Below are 17180 nucleotides of genomic sequence, written 5' to 3'. Positions count from 1 at the left end.
AATGTCCTTATAAACATAATGTACCTTACACATTAGGACAACCTTATACACATAATGACACACACAGTGCCCCCTACACATTTGCTGCACATTATTAGTGCGCATATACACATAATGACACACATACAGTAGTACCCTGTTACACATATGCCGCACATTATTAATGCCCTTATACACATAATGACACACATAGTGCCCCTTACTCATATGTTGCACATTATTAATGCATTTTTACATGACACACATAATGCTTCTTACACGTATTCTGAACACTACTGCACAACCAACCCACCCGCACACAGCACTCACACAGCCACTAACACTGTGACCTCTGCCTCTGCTTGGATACAGATGTGTCCTCATAAATCTTGCCTCAATGCTAACGTCGGGCACCTTTTTTAATGAAAATGCATCTTATTTGCATTGCTATGTGTCTAGGATGCACAAGTAGCTTCTGCTGATTAAAATGATATGCAGCATGCCTATATACTGTGTGAGATTGTGTCTGTATCTGCATATGAAATGCTACACACAGAATATAGGCATGCCGCATATCATTTTAATCAGCAGAAGCTGCTGATGCCCCTAGGCATATCAAATGCCCTAGGCAATTGCCTAGTTTGCCTATGCCTATGGCCGGCTCTGGTTCCCCCCATATAGGCACCTTCGGCCAGTATGTTTCCTGATGCTGCTTGTGATTTTGTCTTTTAAATTCTTTTTTGTTTACATTCTATACGTGTAAAATATATTTTGTTTGTATGTTTATGTTTTTAGCTGCAGCTGCCCTCGGTTACCCAACACTCAGGGTTTCCTATAGCCGGACGCACATCCAATCCCCTGTAGTTCCGGGCGGCGGGGCTGATGACACGCACGCTGTGCGTGACCATGGCAACGGTGACGTCAGCGGAAATGGGGGAAGTGTGAGGTGATGACCGGAAGAGAGGACCCGGCGTGCGGCGGCGAGGACAGCGCGGCAATGCACAGGTATTTAAATGTTTGTATTTGTCCTGTTAGTTGATTGTATTTGGTACTGAGGACGGAGTATATACTCCGAAACGTCTACCTCTCAATACAGAATTTACATTTGCTGACAGTCTCCAGTGCCGTTATTCTTGGATTATATATATATATATATATATATATATATATATATAACATATATATATATATATATATATATATAGTCCCAGATCAAATTCAGCTCCCTGACGAAGCTGCCATAAGTGCAGTGAAACACGTGTGTAGGGCACAGCGTGTCCACGTGTGTTTAATGTTAAATGTTATAAAACAAATGTATTAATATTGCATTTAGATAGCTGTCAGTCTCCACCGATAGGGAGATTATACTGAGCTACAGAAAACCAAATATGCATACCTACCTGATGATAGGATACATCACATTGGGCCTAATTCTGAGTTGATCGCAGCAGGAATTTTGTTAGCAGTTGGGCAAAACCATGTGCACTGCAGGGGAGGCAGATATAACATGTGCAGAGAGAGTTAGATTTGGGTGGGGTGTATTCAAACTGAAATCTAAATTGCAGTGTAAAAATAAAGCAGCCAGTATTTACCCTGCACAGAAACAAAATAACCCACCCAAATCTAACTCTCTCTGCACATGTTATATCTGCCTCCCCTGCAGTGCACATGGTTTTGCCCAATTGCTTACAAACTTGCTGCTGCGATCAACTCAGAATTACCCCCATTAGCACTTACCTGCCATTCTTAACTATGTGATATCATTTTGTTTCTGCTACTTGGGCTAACACTAATAAAGTGACAATCAGAGCCTTGTTATAGAGTCCATACCCTGTGTCAGCTGTCACAGACAATAATAGTGCTCCGTATGCTACACTGTTTCCATGTAATATTGATGCATTGTGATATCTCCAGGAAACTAAGTGGTTGTGATAGGAACAGCACAAATGTAACCATATTGTAGAAAACAAACGGGCAACATTTAGGAGCCAGAAAGCAGCTGCATGATCAAATAGGATATTGAAGCAGCTATAACTGAGAGATTGTGTTTAAAATGTTGCAAACTCTGTGAATATTTATATGAACAGCTAGCTGGGATATAACCAATGCTAGAATACACAGTATTATAATATTTATTTTTGGAATATCCAGAACCTAAACACACAACCCTGCTTTGTAATATATGTTGATATAAACTGTGACAAACATCTAATCTAATCGTACATTAGGGAAATAAAAAGATATATTCCTGAGAAAGGGTATAAATTAAACCCCTCTGGGAATTGTATATGACCCACCCCATGACTTGAGAAACCACATTACCTGGTGGGAGGCACAGTCAGGGGCGTAGCCAGAACTTTGTGGGCCCCATAGCAACATTTTGAAGGGGCCCCCATCCCAATGCTTTTAAAAGACACTTCTCTGCAGTTGTTCATTTTATGCCTTAGTTCATTTTGTGAACCATAGCAGAGCCTTATTTAATGTTATGCCCCATAGTAGTGCCCTATTTTCTTTTATGAATCATAGTAGTGCTTCAGTTCACCCTACGTCACATCTCAGAGCTGCCAGTACACATTATGCCGCACAGTACCCCCAATTCACATTATGTATATAGTGCTCCCCATTTATATTGTGCCTCATTACAGTGCCCTGGTTCATATTATATATCATTAAAATGCCCAGGGGCATACCTAGATATATTGCAGACCCCAAGGAAAAAAGTTTGAAAAGACCCCTATGTACTACCCAATGGTGAAAAATGTATATAACACATGTAACTTTGACAGGGAAGGTGGGCCCCTCTCAGCTATGGGCCCCATAGCAGCTGCACTGCCTGCACCTATGGTATCTACACCCTTGGGCACAGTTGTTACGCTGGACCAATTTTAATACATTACTGTGAGGCTATTATTAGCAGGTAATACAGTGCACAGGTTAAATGCCTGGCCTGATTGGTCATATTGAAGTATTATTAAGAGTAAAATTAATGTTACGAATAAATGACTGACAGCTATATTTGCACCTACTAAATTGGTGCCCACTGATTAATTACAGATACAAATCTATCTCTGCATATCCCACTGATATTTATATCTGGATATTAGCATCCCCAGTCTCAGATCACAGGAGGGATGAGCAAAGAATATAGGTCTCTCCGTATGTCGGTTGCTTTATATTAAAACTGGGGCTGCTATACCCCTAAAAAAAGCAACTTCCCCATACTTGGAAAAAAGATATATAGAGTTTGAAAGCACTGACACTCTGTATGTATATATATATATATATATATATATATATATATATATTTCTCCAACTCCGGCACTCCGCTGACATAAATCTCATACTGCACCCGGTGCCTTCCTCATGTAAACCTGCACGGCTCCACGTAATATAGCCCTCCAATGGCGGCACTCCAGGGTTCAAGAAAAAATGACACAAGTCGGCTGTTTAGGCAACGTTTCAGCGCCGTTCAGCGCTTTTATCAAGCCAGTTACAAATGTGATTAACACATACCGGTATTTAAGTGCTCCCACCACCATGCATATAGGCTCCGCCCACTTCCGTATCCAGGTCACCCTACAGACCTGCTCAGGTTGCAGGGCTGTTACCATAGTAACCTAACAAATCACCACAACTGTGTAATGCATGAATACAAATAGATATACATACATATAATTAAAAAGACAAACAATGATTAAAAACAACAGGCTGTATATGAGAACCACAAACAGTTACATCTAAACACCAGCATTATCAAACTATTATTTATTCAATATCTTTAGCTGTAGAAAATTTAATAGCATAATATCAATAGAAGTAACAACATTAAAGGAGCAACAAATGTATCAAGATATTTCATGTCGTGACTTACACTAAAAGCTATAAATGCTACATTATAAAGAACACTGCTAATCTCAATCAAATAAAGACCTGTAAGCCCAATGTCTCATTTAGGCCACGGGGAACCAATGTATCGAGACGCATGATCCATTCACACTCACGTTGTAACAATTTTACAGACCTGTCTCCACCTCTAGTAAGTGGCGGCACATGGTCTATAATCCGATATCTCAAAGTAGACAAATTATGTTTCGCCTCAGCGAAATGACGTGCGACAGGATGTACACTCGACCCTGAATTCAAAGCTGCACGTGTGGCAGCACGATGTTGTGCCATGCGTTCACGAAAAGTAACTTCAGTTTTGCCTATATACACCTTCGCACATGGACATGTGATGGCATAGACAACAAACCGGCTAGTACATGTGAGCCGGTGTCTAATGTCAAATTTCCGACCTGTGAATGGATGGTGAAAACTCGGGCCCGTCTGTAAAAAACCACAAGTGGTGCAATTCGGGCACCTGAAACAACCATTTCTAGGTTTGCCCAAGAAACTCCCATGTGCGGGTTTATTCATACCTGATATATCATTACGTACCAGGTAATCCCTGAGATTCTTGCCTCTTTTATAGCATACCATTAATGATTTATGTTGGAGAGCCGGAAGGTTTTTGTCAGATTCAACTATTGGCCATAAAGCTTTCGCTTTTTTATTGATCACAGAACTCATATGTGTGTAACGATTACTCCACATATGACGATTGGAACAGTTATCCTTTTTCTTAGACACCAATAGTAAATCAGGGGATACTGCCATGGCCTTGGTTTTTGCCTTAATCAAATCATTAATTCCATAGCCTCTCTTTAAAAATTTCTCAAACATGGAATCTAATTGTCTTTCTCCCATCTCCCTATTGGTGGAAATGCGTAATGCTCTTAAAAATTGTGAATAGGGGAGGGCATGCTTCAAGGGCTCAGGGTGGGCACTAGAGGCTAATAACAAGTTATTTCTGTCTGTCGGTTTAGTATACAACGCCGGGCATAGCCTGCCTTCACATTTGGTTAAAGCTACATCAAGAAAATTTACACAATTAGCATCCAATGTGTAGGTAAACTTTACTGGGCTGTCACTGGCATTGTAGGTATCCATAAGTGTTGTAAACTCGTCAGCTGTACCTCCCCATATGATCAACAAATCATCTATGTATCTATAAAATGCTAAGATTTTATCAGAAACACGGACATCAGAAAAGAATAGATCTTTTTCAATACGGAACATATAGGTGTTGGCGTACGATGGGGCCACATTGGACCCCATCGCACACCCCGATGTAGTTTACCTACACATTGGATGCTAATTGTGTAAATTTTCTTGATGTAGCTTTAACCAAATGTGAAGGCAGGCTATGCCCGGCGTTGTATACTAAACCGACAGACAGAAATAACTTGTTATTAGCCTCTAGTGCCCACCCTGAGCCCTTGAAGCATGCCCTCCCCTATTCACAATTTTTAAGAGCATTACGCATTTCCACCAATAGGGAGATGGGAGAAAGACAATTAGATTCCATGTTTGAGAAATTTTTAAAGAGAGGCTATGGAATTAATGATTTGATTAAGGCAAAAACCAAGGCCATGGCAGTATCCCCTGATTTACTATTGGTGTCTAAGAAAAAGGATAACTGTTCCAATCGTCATATGTGGAGTAATCGTTACACACATATGAGTTCTGTGATCAATAAAAAAGCGAAAGCTTTATGGCCAATAGTTGAATCTGACAAAAACCTTCCGGCTCTCCAACATAAATCATTAATGGTATGCTATAAAATAGGCAAGAATCTCAGGGATTACCTGGTACGTAATGATATATCAGGTATGAATAAACCCGCACATGGGAGTTTCTTGGGCAAACCTAGAAATGGTTGTTTCAGGTGCCCGAATTGCACCACTTGTGGTTTTTTACAGACGGGCCCGAGTTTTCACCATCCATTCACAGGTCGGAAATTTGACATTAGACACCGGCTCACATGTACTAGCCGGTTTGTTGTCTATGCCATCACATGTCCATGTGCGAAGGTGTATATAGGCAAAACTGAAGTTACTTTTCGTGAACGCATGGCACAACATCGTGCTGCCATACGTGCAGCTTTGAATTCAGGGTCGAGTGTACAACCTGTCGCACGTCATTTCGCTGAGGCGAAACATAATTTGTCTACTTTGAGATATCGGATTATAGACCATGTGCCGCCACTTACTAGAGGTGGAGACAGGTCTGTAAAATTGTTACAACGTGAGTGTGAATGGATCATGCGTCTCGATACATTGGTTCCCCGTGGCCTAAATGAGACATTGGGCTTACAGGTCTTTATTTGATTGAGATTAGCAGTGTTCTTTATAATGTAGCATTTATAGCTTTTAGTGTAAGTCACGACATGAAATATCTTGATACATTTGTTGCTCCTTTAATGTTGTTACTTCTATTGATATTATGCTATTAAATTTTCTACAGCTAAAGATATTGAATAAATAATAGTTTGATAATGCAGGTGTTTAGATGTAACTGTTTGTGGTTCTCATATACAGCCTGTTGTTTTTAATCATTGTTTGTCTTTTTAATTATATGTATGTATATCTATTTGTATTGATGCATTACACAGTTGTGGTGATTTGTTAGGTTACTATGGTAATAGCCCTGCAACCTGAGCAGGTCTGTAGGGTGACCTGGATACAGAAGTGGGCGGAGCCTATATGCATGGTGGTGGGAGCACTTAAATACCGGTATGTGTTAATCACATTTGTAACTGGCTTGATAAAAGCGCTGAACGGCGCTGAAACGTTGCCTAAACAGCCGACTTGTGTCATTTTTTCTTGAACCCTGGAGTGCCGCCATTGGAGGGCTATATATATATATATATATATATATATATATATAAAATATATTTTTATTATTACTTCAATTTTTAAATACCAAAAATATAATTCAAGAAAGCATAAAATCAGCAGAACAATTAAAAACACATTTTTTTATCCATACATTTTGCTATATAAACCATATACATGACCCTCTTTTCTGGTCCCAAGAGACTGTTGCCAATTATTTGTTACCTTGTTTTAAACCCCCATACTTCCAGACAGATTACTCAAGACAATTAAGGACTATTGTGCATGTGGGTCGCTTTACATCAAAATTGGGATTGTTATACCCCTTAATAGCTACTCTGCCTACACTTCTAGCCAAACAAATAAGGATTATTCCTTTAATGGCATAGATAGTGAGTTCGAGGTGTTCTGACATATGGAAGTTTATATCTCATATACAGTAATAGTAAGTGAAAGCACCAACAGTTGTAGTCACCTTCAACTGGAAACCAACTGATATATAAGAATAAAGGTTTCTTCGTACGTTGGTTGCTATTTAGTAGAATTGGGGTTGCTACACCCCTAAAAAAGCAACATTCCTTACACTTCCAGTCAGATAAATTAAGACCAAAAAGGATTAATGTATATGTGGGTTGCTCTATATTAAAATTGAGACTGCTACTGTATACCCCTTAAAGCAACTCTATCCACATGCCTGGCCAAAAAAATTAGGATTATTCCTTTTTTTTTTTTTTTTTGAAAATATGTTTATTAGTTTTTCCACATAGAGACATAAAGAGAGAAAAAGGCAGAGAAACAATGCAGTACAAAGTGCATGTAAAATGCTTATACTTATGGATTACATAATAGGCAACAAAGGTGTGGCATAGTATCAAACATCACCACTACCCCTGGTGGTGTGTATAGGAGCGAGCAGTGCAGAGGACCATATCAAAGCATCAGCAGTGATGATTATAAACAGCATTTTAGGCCTATAATATATTATTGAAGAAAAACTGCACATTGTCACATATGTGCCAAACCAAAATCAACTAGACAATCATAGAGGAAAAGAAAGAAGAAAGAAAGACAACAAAGACATGGATAAGAAGTGTGAGGGAGGAGGGGGGGGGGGGGGGGGTTGCAGATGCCTAACAAATATTCATCGTACATGATAAGGCACATTCCTAGGGACTGTGGGGATCAAATCGCTCAGTATCAAGGTACGAAAGCGAGCATCACCCTGATGCCGAAGGTGGATCATCACCAATAGGGATACCTAGTCTACGGTAAGAATCCCAACTAAGGGAATCAAACAATTTCAGTATATGAGTTCGTTGTGGGGGTAGAAGAGAGTCAATGTATAGTCCCCATTTCTTATAAAAGCGCAAAGCGTTGCGGTCAAGGTCTGGGAGAGTTGATTGGCGTTCAAAGTATAGTGTATTAGTAAGTAAAGACTTGAGGTTACCTAGGGAGGGGGAGGTTCGATATATCCAATGATTCAGAATTAACTTTTTCCCCAGGGTCAATAGTACATATAAAAACGGAATGCAGTATGTCTGGGATGGATGTAAACGCCAGGTTGTAGTATTAAGGCCGAGGAGTGCCGCTGGGTCCATAGGGAGAGAGATCCGGAAGGTGGATTTTATATACCATACTACTTTATTCCAGAATCGTTTAATTTTCGGACAATGCCAAAAGTTATGCATAAAGAGAGCATTTGGTGCTTTACATTTGGGGCAACGACCAGAGTCTGTAGAGACCATATATTTGCGTTGTCCCGGGGCAATATATGCCCGATGTAAAAATTTGAAGTGGATTTCCTGAAGCTGGGCAGAATGCAGGGCTTTCAGTATAGCAGGAAGGGGGGAGAGGAAGCACTCCACCGATGGGTCCCAGGACCACTCACTCGACCATTTTGACAACATGGGGGGCCAGAATACCTCCGGCTTGCCGGGCAACAAGTCCCGGTATAACCAGCATATCTTATATGAAAAGGTAGGTAACGTGACCAGCAGGGCGGACAAGGGATCCTTTCTCCGCTCGTGCACAGGAGGGATGGGGAGAGTTTGTACAAAATGGCGTACTTGTAGGAACATGAAGAAATCAGATGAGGGCACACCGTGTCTCTCGGCTAGATCCGCGAATGACAATACATGGCCACCCGGGTCGAACACATCACGAATGAGGGCTATGCCCCTAGATTTCCATGTGAGGAATTTGGTATTGTCAAGGGGAGGAGTGAAGCAGGGGTTTCCGCACAATGGGATGAAAGGAGAGTATTCTGGGTTGCGATGTAGGGCCTTGTTAATGGCCCACCAGGAACGATAGGCGTCCCAGAAAAGAATATTAGGGCGTACCATTGGTGGGAGCAAAGCTTTCGGGGTATGTAGCAAAGCCCTTAAGTCGTAAGGGTGTACAAGGCTCTGTTCCATGTCATAATTAACATATGAGGAGGTGCCCCTTAGCCAATCCGAGATATACCTAAAGTTCGCGGCCTGGAAGAAAGCCAAGAGGTCTGGTACAGCCAAGCCACCCTGGGCACGGGGGAGTTTAAGTTTAGGTAAAGAAATCCGAGACCTCTTGTGATTCCACAGGAATTTGGAGAACATTCTATCACATTCTTTTAAGTCTTTAGTAGGGGGCTGGATAGGAATCATCTGGAGTAGATAAGAGATCTTGGGGAATACAATACTCTTCAAAATAGCTACTCTTCCTAGTAGGGACACAGGAAGAGATGACCAGGTGGATAGCAATTGGGAAACTTTGTTAAAAACAGCGGTATAGTTGACTGAGTATAGGTCTAAGATATTCACAGGGATATATATACCCAAGTATTTAAGGCCTAAGGTGTTTCTCTTAAATTGAGTGAGAACTGGCACCGGGGGGCGCTGACAGGCAATCGAGTTGAGTGGGAAGAGTTCAGACTTAGAGGCATTAACACGATATCCCGCAAAAGCACCAAACTCAGAAATAGCCAGCATGATCGACGGGACAGAGGTCTCAGGTCGTGAAATAAAGAGGAGCATGTCATCTGCAAACAAACTCACACGGAGCTCATGGCCATGAACCAATACTCCGGAGTATTCTGGGAGATGCCGCAGTTTAATAGCCAGGGGCTCTATGGCGATAGCAAATAATAGTGGGGAAAGGGGGCAGCCTTGCCTTGTGCCTCGGTGAAGAGGAATAGGAGCCGACAGGTAGCCATTACACATGATGCGAGATGAGGAGGGGGAATACAAATTACGTATCATGTTGATCAGGTCCAGCGGAAACCCAAACTTATCCAGCGTCGTGTATAGGTGATCCCAACTGACAAGATCAAACGCTTTCTCCGCGTCCAGGGAGAGGATGTATTGAGGGTCAGGGTCTCCGCTGGAGTGTAACCAGGTGGCCGCGGCAAGAACTTTACGGATATTGTTAGTGGAGTGTCGGCCTGAGATGAAACCAGTTTGGTCAGGATGGATAATGGAGGGGAGTAATCCTTTTAACCTATCTGCAATAATTTTCGTAAAGAGTTTATAGTCGACGTTGAGCAAGGAGATGGGGCGGTATGAACCGGGGAGATGGGGATCCCTTCCCGGTTTGGGAAGGAGACGTATCAGGGCTTCGTTAAAGTACAGAGGGAGGGAATGGGAAGATAAAATGCTATTAAATACCAGGGTCAAAGGATCCAGCAATTTAAGTATGAGCATTTTGTAGAATTCCCCAGAGAAACCATCGGGTCCAGGTGCTTTCATGGGCTTAAGATGTTTAATTGCCGCTTCCACCTCCTGGGTAGTAATCGGCAAGCAAAGATCCCCCTTCACCGATGTTGATATTTGAGGCAAGGAAACAGAGTCCCAGAAAGAAGTTTTAGCTGCTTGATCGAGGGGAGGGGGGGAGTAAATATCAGTATAAAATTCTGAGAGGATCTGCGCCATGTCCACAGATCTGGTAGCCAACGAGCCATCGTCTCGTTTCAATGTCTGGATCACCGAGGACGGCACTGAACCCCGCAGAAGATTTGAAAGGAGACGGCCCGTTTTATTGCCGTACCTATGAAAACGGTGATTTCTGCTAAATGTATGGCGGTCGCCCATTAATGCCAGTACAGCACCAAACTGAGACTTGCAATCTAAATATACCTTCTTTGAGGCAGGAGACGGGGACTGTTTGAAGTGTTGGTAGGCATCAGTTAGGCAGCGTTGTGAGGTTTTAAATTCAGAAAGAAATTGTTTCTTTCTTGTGGAGGTATATTCCACAAGCCTACCGCGTATAACCGCCTTTGAGGTCTGCCAGAACAATAAGGGATCGGTTTCAGCAATAGCTGCATTATCCAGTCTGAACTCCTCCCAAAATGCCTCCAACCTGTTCCGAAATTGTAGGGAAGAGGTAAAGGAAGTGGGGAAACGCCAGCATTTAAAGGAGCCATAGTCTAATGAGGTGGTAAGGGAAACCCAAACTAGGGCGTGATCAGAAAGAGAAATTGTTTCCATCTGTGCTTCAGCATTTTGGGGAATCAGGGAATCTGAGAGCAATAAGAAGTCTATTCTGGACAGTGTGCCGTGAGCAGCCGAGAGACACGAGTACTCCCTGTCAGTGGGATGAAGAAATCTCCAAGCATCAGTCAGATGCAGTTGTTGTGCAAAAAAGGTGACACCTAGGGTAGGAGGGGAGCGTGCACGAGCGGAGGAGTTCGAATCCATATAAGCGGAGGCCACAATATTGAAGTCTCCGCCCACAATCATTGGACATGGCATAAACGGGCACAGTGTTGTTATGAGACTCTTAAAAAAACCTTTTGAATAAGAGTTTGGAGCATACACAGAACATAAAACATACTTGGTATTATGAAGTAAAATTTCAAGTATTAGGAATCTACCAGCAGGATCGCACAGGGAAGTAATGACTTCAATATGCAAGCTACTTTTAGCGAGGATCAATACACCCCTAGCCTTAGAAGAATAGGGAGCGTCTAAGAGTACCTGCCAGCCCAAAACACCCAATTTTTGGGCCTCTGGGGTGAGAAGGTGCGTCTCCTGTATAAACACCAAATCCATATGTAATCTATTTAAATAGAGTAGAATCTTCTTCCTCTTGATAGGGGAGTGGATACCCCCAACATTCCATGTGCCCACCTTAATAGAAGACATGGGGCTTTGAGTAGTGAGTAATCATACAGGAAGACATCTTACAAACCCATAAGCAGTGTAGGGTGGGAAAAGACACAAGAGGAAGGAGGGGAGGGGGAAGACACAAGGATAGTAGAGACATAGAGATGAGAAGAAAATATTAGACCCACCGGGGGGTCCCACAACAATATTCGTGTAAACAACTTCACGGTATTATAATTAAAGTAATAACCAAGGGCAGCAAGGAGGGCAGTGCTCCTAGCCAGCGACCACTATAATGAGCAGCATAGGGGATGGGGGGGGGGGGGGGGGGAGAGAGAGAGGGAGAAGGGTAAGGGGAGTGGGGTATAGGGGAGGGAGAAATAGGGAGTGGAAGGGGGGAGGGGGGGGGGAGAGGGATAGGGGATATGAGTGAGCGGTCAGGATGACATCAGCCTACCCCTAAATGGATGGGCAAAACAGGCATCCAAGCATATAGAACTATATAAAACTAGAAACAGGCATATAGGTATACATTGCTTAGAGGAAGCTTATGTCACTTTAAGATTATATATACATCACCCAGAAGACCACTGAGGGATTAGCGAGAAGGTCCAAATAAGACTAACAGAGGAACTTATAGTCCACGGGGTGGGGATAAGAAATAAATGTATGTCGAGGGTGACTAAGTCCAGGCAACAATGAAGCAGGATAGTTACAGAGCAGTGTCTGTAAAAGACGGCTATTTCGGCACTTGGTCGGAGGCTTCGGTCTCCGAAAGATAAGCGGCAGCATCCTCCGGGGTGTGGAAGTCCTTAAAAGACGTGCCATCGAAAATCCTCAGGCGTGCAGGGTAGAGTAGAGCAAACTTTCGGCCCTCTTGGGCTAATTTTGAGCATGTGGGGGAGAACGCCTTTCGTAGCCTGGTAAGCTCCGGGGAGAAGTCCTGGAAAATTAATAATTTGGCATCTTCCCAAACAAGGTCTCTTATACGGCGGGAAGCAGACCACAGGGCCTCTTTATGGAGGTAGTTGAGACACCGAAATAGCACAGCTCGTGGTCGGTTGGATGCAGCGGAGCGACCAGGGCCTGTTCTGTGTGCACGTTCTACCACGAGATCCGAGCAAATATCTTGAATTCCAAGAAGATCAGGAAGTGTGTGTCGAAGGAAGTGATAAAGAGCTTGGCCCTTAATCGTCTCTGGGAGCCCAATGAGCCTGAGATTGTTTCTGCGCGATCTATTTTCTAGATCGTCGATCTTAGACCATACCAGGTTTTCTGATTTCTGCAGTTTAGCGGAGATGTCGGAGAGTTCAGCGATTTGCTGAAAATTTTCACCAGCAGTATGTTCCACTTGTAAAACACGCTTGGACAGTTGTTTATACTGGCTTTTAATATCCAGGACAGCTTGCTGTAGTGCAGCAGCATGCAGCTGTGCTTGTTCTTGAAATAACGGCTGGACGGTCTCTTTCACCGCTCTAACAATGTCCTCATAGGACAAGGAATGCCCCGGGGTAGAGGAGGGCAGTAACGTGCGTAGGGCAGCGGACCCAGCAAGGGATGGAGAGACGCTGGGCACAGGGGCCGAGGGAGGAGCTGAGGTACCCGCCGTTCGAGCTCCGGTCTCCAGAGAAGCTGCGGCGGCCATCTTGGAAGCCGAGCCGCGGCTTTCAGATTTGGCCCGTGGAGGCTTTCCCTGCATCGTAGGAGCTAGGAATCGGTCCATAGAGGGGGGCCGGATGTGCGGGGAGCGGGCCGGTGTGAGTGACCGCTCAATGGACGCCCAAAATGGGCGATATGTTAGAGGTCAGTGGCCGCGGGCACCGGAGCTTCTAAGCAGCGTGTCACTCCATGCGGTGCCGGAACCGGAAGTCCAGGATTATTCCTTTAATGTATAGATAGTGAGTGTGAGACATTTCGACACATGGAGGTCTATATCTCAGCAGAATTTGATCTGGGACTATATATATATATATATATATATATATATATATACATAGGGGATATACAGCAATAGTCATACCCCTTTTACACTCGCAGAAAAATCCCAGGATATTGCACGTGAACGCGCATCATCCCGGGATTCTTCTCAGTGTAAATGGGTACAGGGACAATTTCCCGGGACGAGCATCCCGGGATTTCATCCCAGGTCAAAAGCAGGGTTGGTCCCGGGACCGTCCCGGGAAGCTGGGTAGTGTGAAAGGGTCCGTCCCGGGATTCACTATCCCGGGACTGTTAAAAGGACTCGGATTGGAGCTTTCTTGGGCTCAGAAAAGCTGATGTCATCTTTTCTGAGCCCAAGGCCATTTCTAATGACATACTAATGCATTTGCAGGGATATCCCGGGATCAGTGTAAATGGGGCTGTCCCGGGTCGATCCCAGGTCTTAGTGCAGTGTGAAAGGGGTCAGTCCCGGGTTGGCATCCTGGGACGCATCCCGGGAAGCAACCCGGGAGTGACCCGGGAGTGCGAGTGTAAAAGTGGTATAACTGAAGGCACTAATAACTGTAGTAACCTTCAACTGGAGATCAATTAATATATTTGCACCTACCTATACTCACAGCCTCTATATATGGATGCTTTCCTATGAGGTAACTTCTGTTGAGTGGCTGGTGTATATGTGATAGGATATACTTTTGAGATTGACAACTTGGACAGTGGGACCAATTTATTATAAACTGAGATAGTTTTTGACAACATTATAATACGAGTGACCAAATGGCTGTAACACTTGGACAATCATAGTAACCAAAGAGTGTTTTACACTAGTAACCACACGCGGACACGTTTTTTTTACTCTTTACTCACATTTTTCTCCTTCTTTCTGGATTCACATATTTGTTAGTCTTTGTGATTTTAACCTCTATGTTTCACTGTAGTCTGGGATAATAAATCAATATATATCCTATTTTAATATACTACAATAAAGGTTATACTTTATGATAATTAGTTCTTTCCCTAGTGCGCCAACAATACAGATTCCTCCTCTTTTTTTCTCCTAATCTAAGCGCTTGGAAACCACCCCTGCATGCAACAGTGCTGCATATGACGGGGTAGTGTCATGATAAGGGAATGGGATGAAGCAGGATTGCACAGACTGATAGTTGCAGTGTCGGACTGGGGTATGAAGGGCCCACGGGGAAGGGGGGGGGGGGAATGCAGTGATAGGGGCCCATACTTAGTGGTGTGGCCAGCCTATAAAGGGGGTGTGACGAGCCTCCACAGAAGCTTGAAATGCACAAAGATGGGTCCTCAGGCAGTTGGGCCTACTGGGGGTTTCCCTGGTACCCCTGTGGGCCAGTCCGACCCTGGATAGTTGTGCACTGAAAAGTGCTGGTCCCCAAACATTACAAAGTTATAATGTACTGGTAGGGCTCCTATGAAACTGATGCAGATACATTTTCCTGAAGACTTGATGTCTCTGGTTATAATATATGTATTTTACTGGGTTTAAACATTGGTTCTCAGAACTTACATTATGACATGAGCGGAACCTGGGCACATTGGATCTGAAACTTGATGAAATACAAGGAGAGGAGGCACTTTTCAGATTATAGTCTCCGGGTCCTGGTCCTTCTTTCTAGAATATAAAAAATATCTATTATTATTTCACAATATCTTGCTTTTAATGAGGCTAAATATACGGTTGAAAGTGTGTAGCATTTCTCTCACCCTAGGAATCGTCGTGATACTGCAGTTAGTACTTAGATTTCTTTGAATTTGTTAATATAATGTATGTTTTATTTAATTACTCTGAATGTAATATTTTCTTTTTAAATCAATATTATATATTCGCTGAACAGGAGAAAATCACACGGTGCATTATTTAGTGGAGACTTCAAAAGGTTATTTTACATAGTGGAAATAATGTGGTTAGACATTATATCATTTTTGCATACTGCCTATTGGTTCACATCAGTGGCGTCACAACGGGGGTGCGGGTGTACGGCCCACACCCGAGTGTCACCCACCGAGGGGTGACACCAAAGTGCAGACTCCTCCTCATTGACAGAAGCTGCGCTGTGACATTAGGTGCTGGCACTGCACTCACGCTGATCCCTGGGGGCAGCACGCATCACAAGGATCCCCGGAGTGACATCATGAGGGTTCAGCCTGCGAGGCCACGCCTCTACCTGTGAGGCAGCCCACCTTACCTGCAAGGCCATGCCCCCTTTTTACCGGCGCGTGACTTTGCTGCACGCACTATATATCCTCCCTCACCGGGTGTCACCAATATTAGTGATGCCTCTGGATTACATGCCCACATACATACCCCATTCCTCTTTTGGGAAGCAGCTGGAATAGAAGTCTGTGGCGAGTAGCGACTATAGTCCAACACGGCAATCAGTATTCTTAAGCAAAAGTTTTACTTAGGGGTCTATTTATAAAAAAAATATTGGGGGGATAATTGCAAAATATTAAGGATCCCCTAAAAGTACTATGGCGGGATTACAGCAGATACCACCGACCTAAGCAGAGGGGTGTGGCCATGCCTCCTACAAAAAATGTATTTAGCAAAAAATGAATTGCGGGGCTGGTGCCATCTTCCTGAAGATGGCGCCATAGAGGAAGAGGTACACACTTTCCAGAGCAAGGTAATCATACTTAAGGGCTAATTCAGGTTGGATCGCAAATCGCGATCCAATCGGAATTTATCACGATGCGCATGCTCCCGCACTTTCTGAAGGGGGGGTGCAGAAAAAGTGATCGCCTCTGCCTGTCAATCAGGCGGTCATGGGGCGGGGGGGCGGCAACACTCTGTTTCCAAGGAGGAGACGGAGCATTGCGGGAGCGGCGCAAATGGTGGGCGGAGGCCGACGAACGGGGGCGTGTTGTGGGCGTGATCTCGGCGGCTGCATGATGTCACACGCAGCCGCTGCGATCAGGAAACTGGTGGCGAGTATCCTGCGGCTGCAGCTAAGCTGCGCTGGCAGGAGGCTCCCACAGTTTGTGAACGCTTCGCAATTTCTGCTTGTTCAACTGGCAGAGGCTCCAGTCAGCATGCTGGGTGGCCTTGCCCAGCAATGGGCGGCCCCCAGCATACTATCCAAAGGATAGCAAATTCTGATTAGCAAAATTTGCTATCCTTACTGAATTAGCCCCTAAGTCAGACCCGAACCCCCGACAGGCCTCTCTCCATCCAGCCCGGGTAATTAGTACCCGCTCCCCGCCCCTCTGGACACCAGTGTTCAGGGTCGGAATAAGCTTTGTGGGGCACCCGAGGGCAATTAACTTGTTGGCAGTGGCGAATTTCCCATGAGGCACATGCCTAAGGCAGCACTTGTTTGGGGGTGGCACTTGGATGCTTGTGTTGGTATGGTCAGTCTGAAATGTACCAGTACCTGCAAAGTATTTCCACTGTACTGTATCATATGCCATCTTGATTGGAGTGTAACTGGGTAGGGCATGCACA

At 44.0% G+C, this 17180-nt stretch overlaps 1 protein-coding gene across 1 annotated transcript in view; it reads right to left on the bottom strand.

The window, feature by feature from the left end:
• The window catches only part of STPG4 (sperm-tail PG-rich repeat containing 4), a 120930-nt gene that overhangs the window by 59358 nt on the left and 44392 nt on the right, over positions 1-17180 (bottom strand). Inside the window, exon 6 of the mRNA XM_063919406.1 lies at positions 15243-15347. Within this exon, the coding sequence (XP_063775476.1) occupies positions 15243-15347 (105 nt within the window). The remainder of the gene's footprint in view (positions 1-15242; positions 15348-17180) is intronic.

This window comes from Pseudophryne corroboree, chromosome 4, assembly GCF_028390025.1.
Source record: "Pseudophryne corroboree isolate aPseCor3 chromosome 4, aPseCor3.hap2, whole genome shotgun sequence".
Taxonomy (NCBI): Eukaryota; Metazoa; Chordata; class Amphibia; order Anura; family Myobatrachidae; genus Pseudophryne; species Pseudophryne corroboree.
The sequence above is the reverse complement of the archived record's forward strand: the minus strand, read 5'-3'. Positions and strand labels throughout refer to the sequence as shown.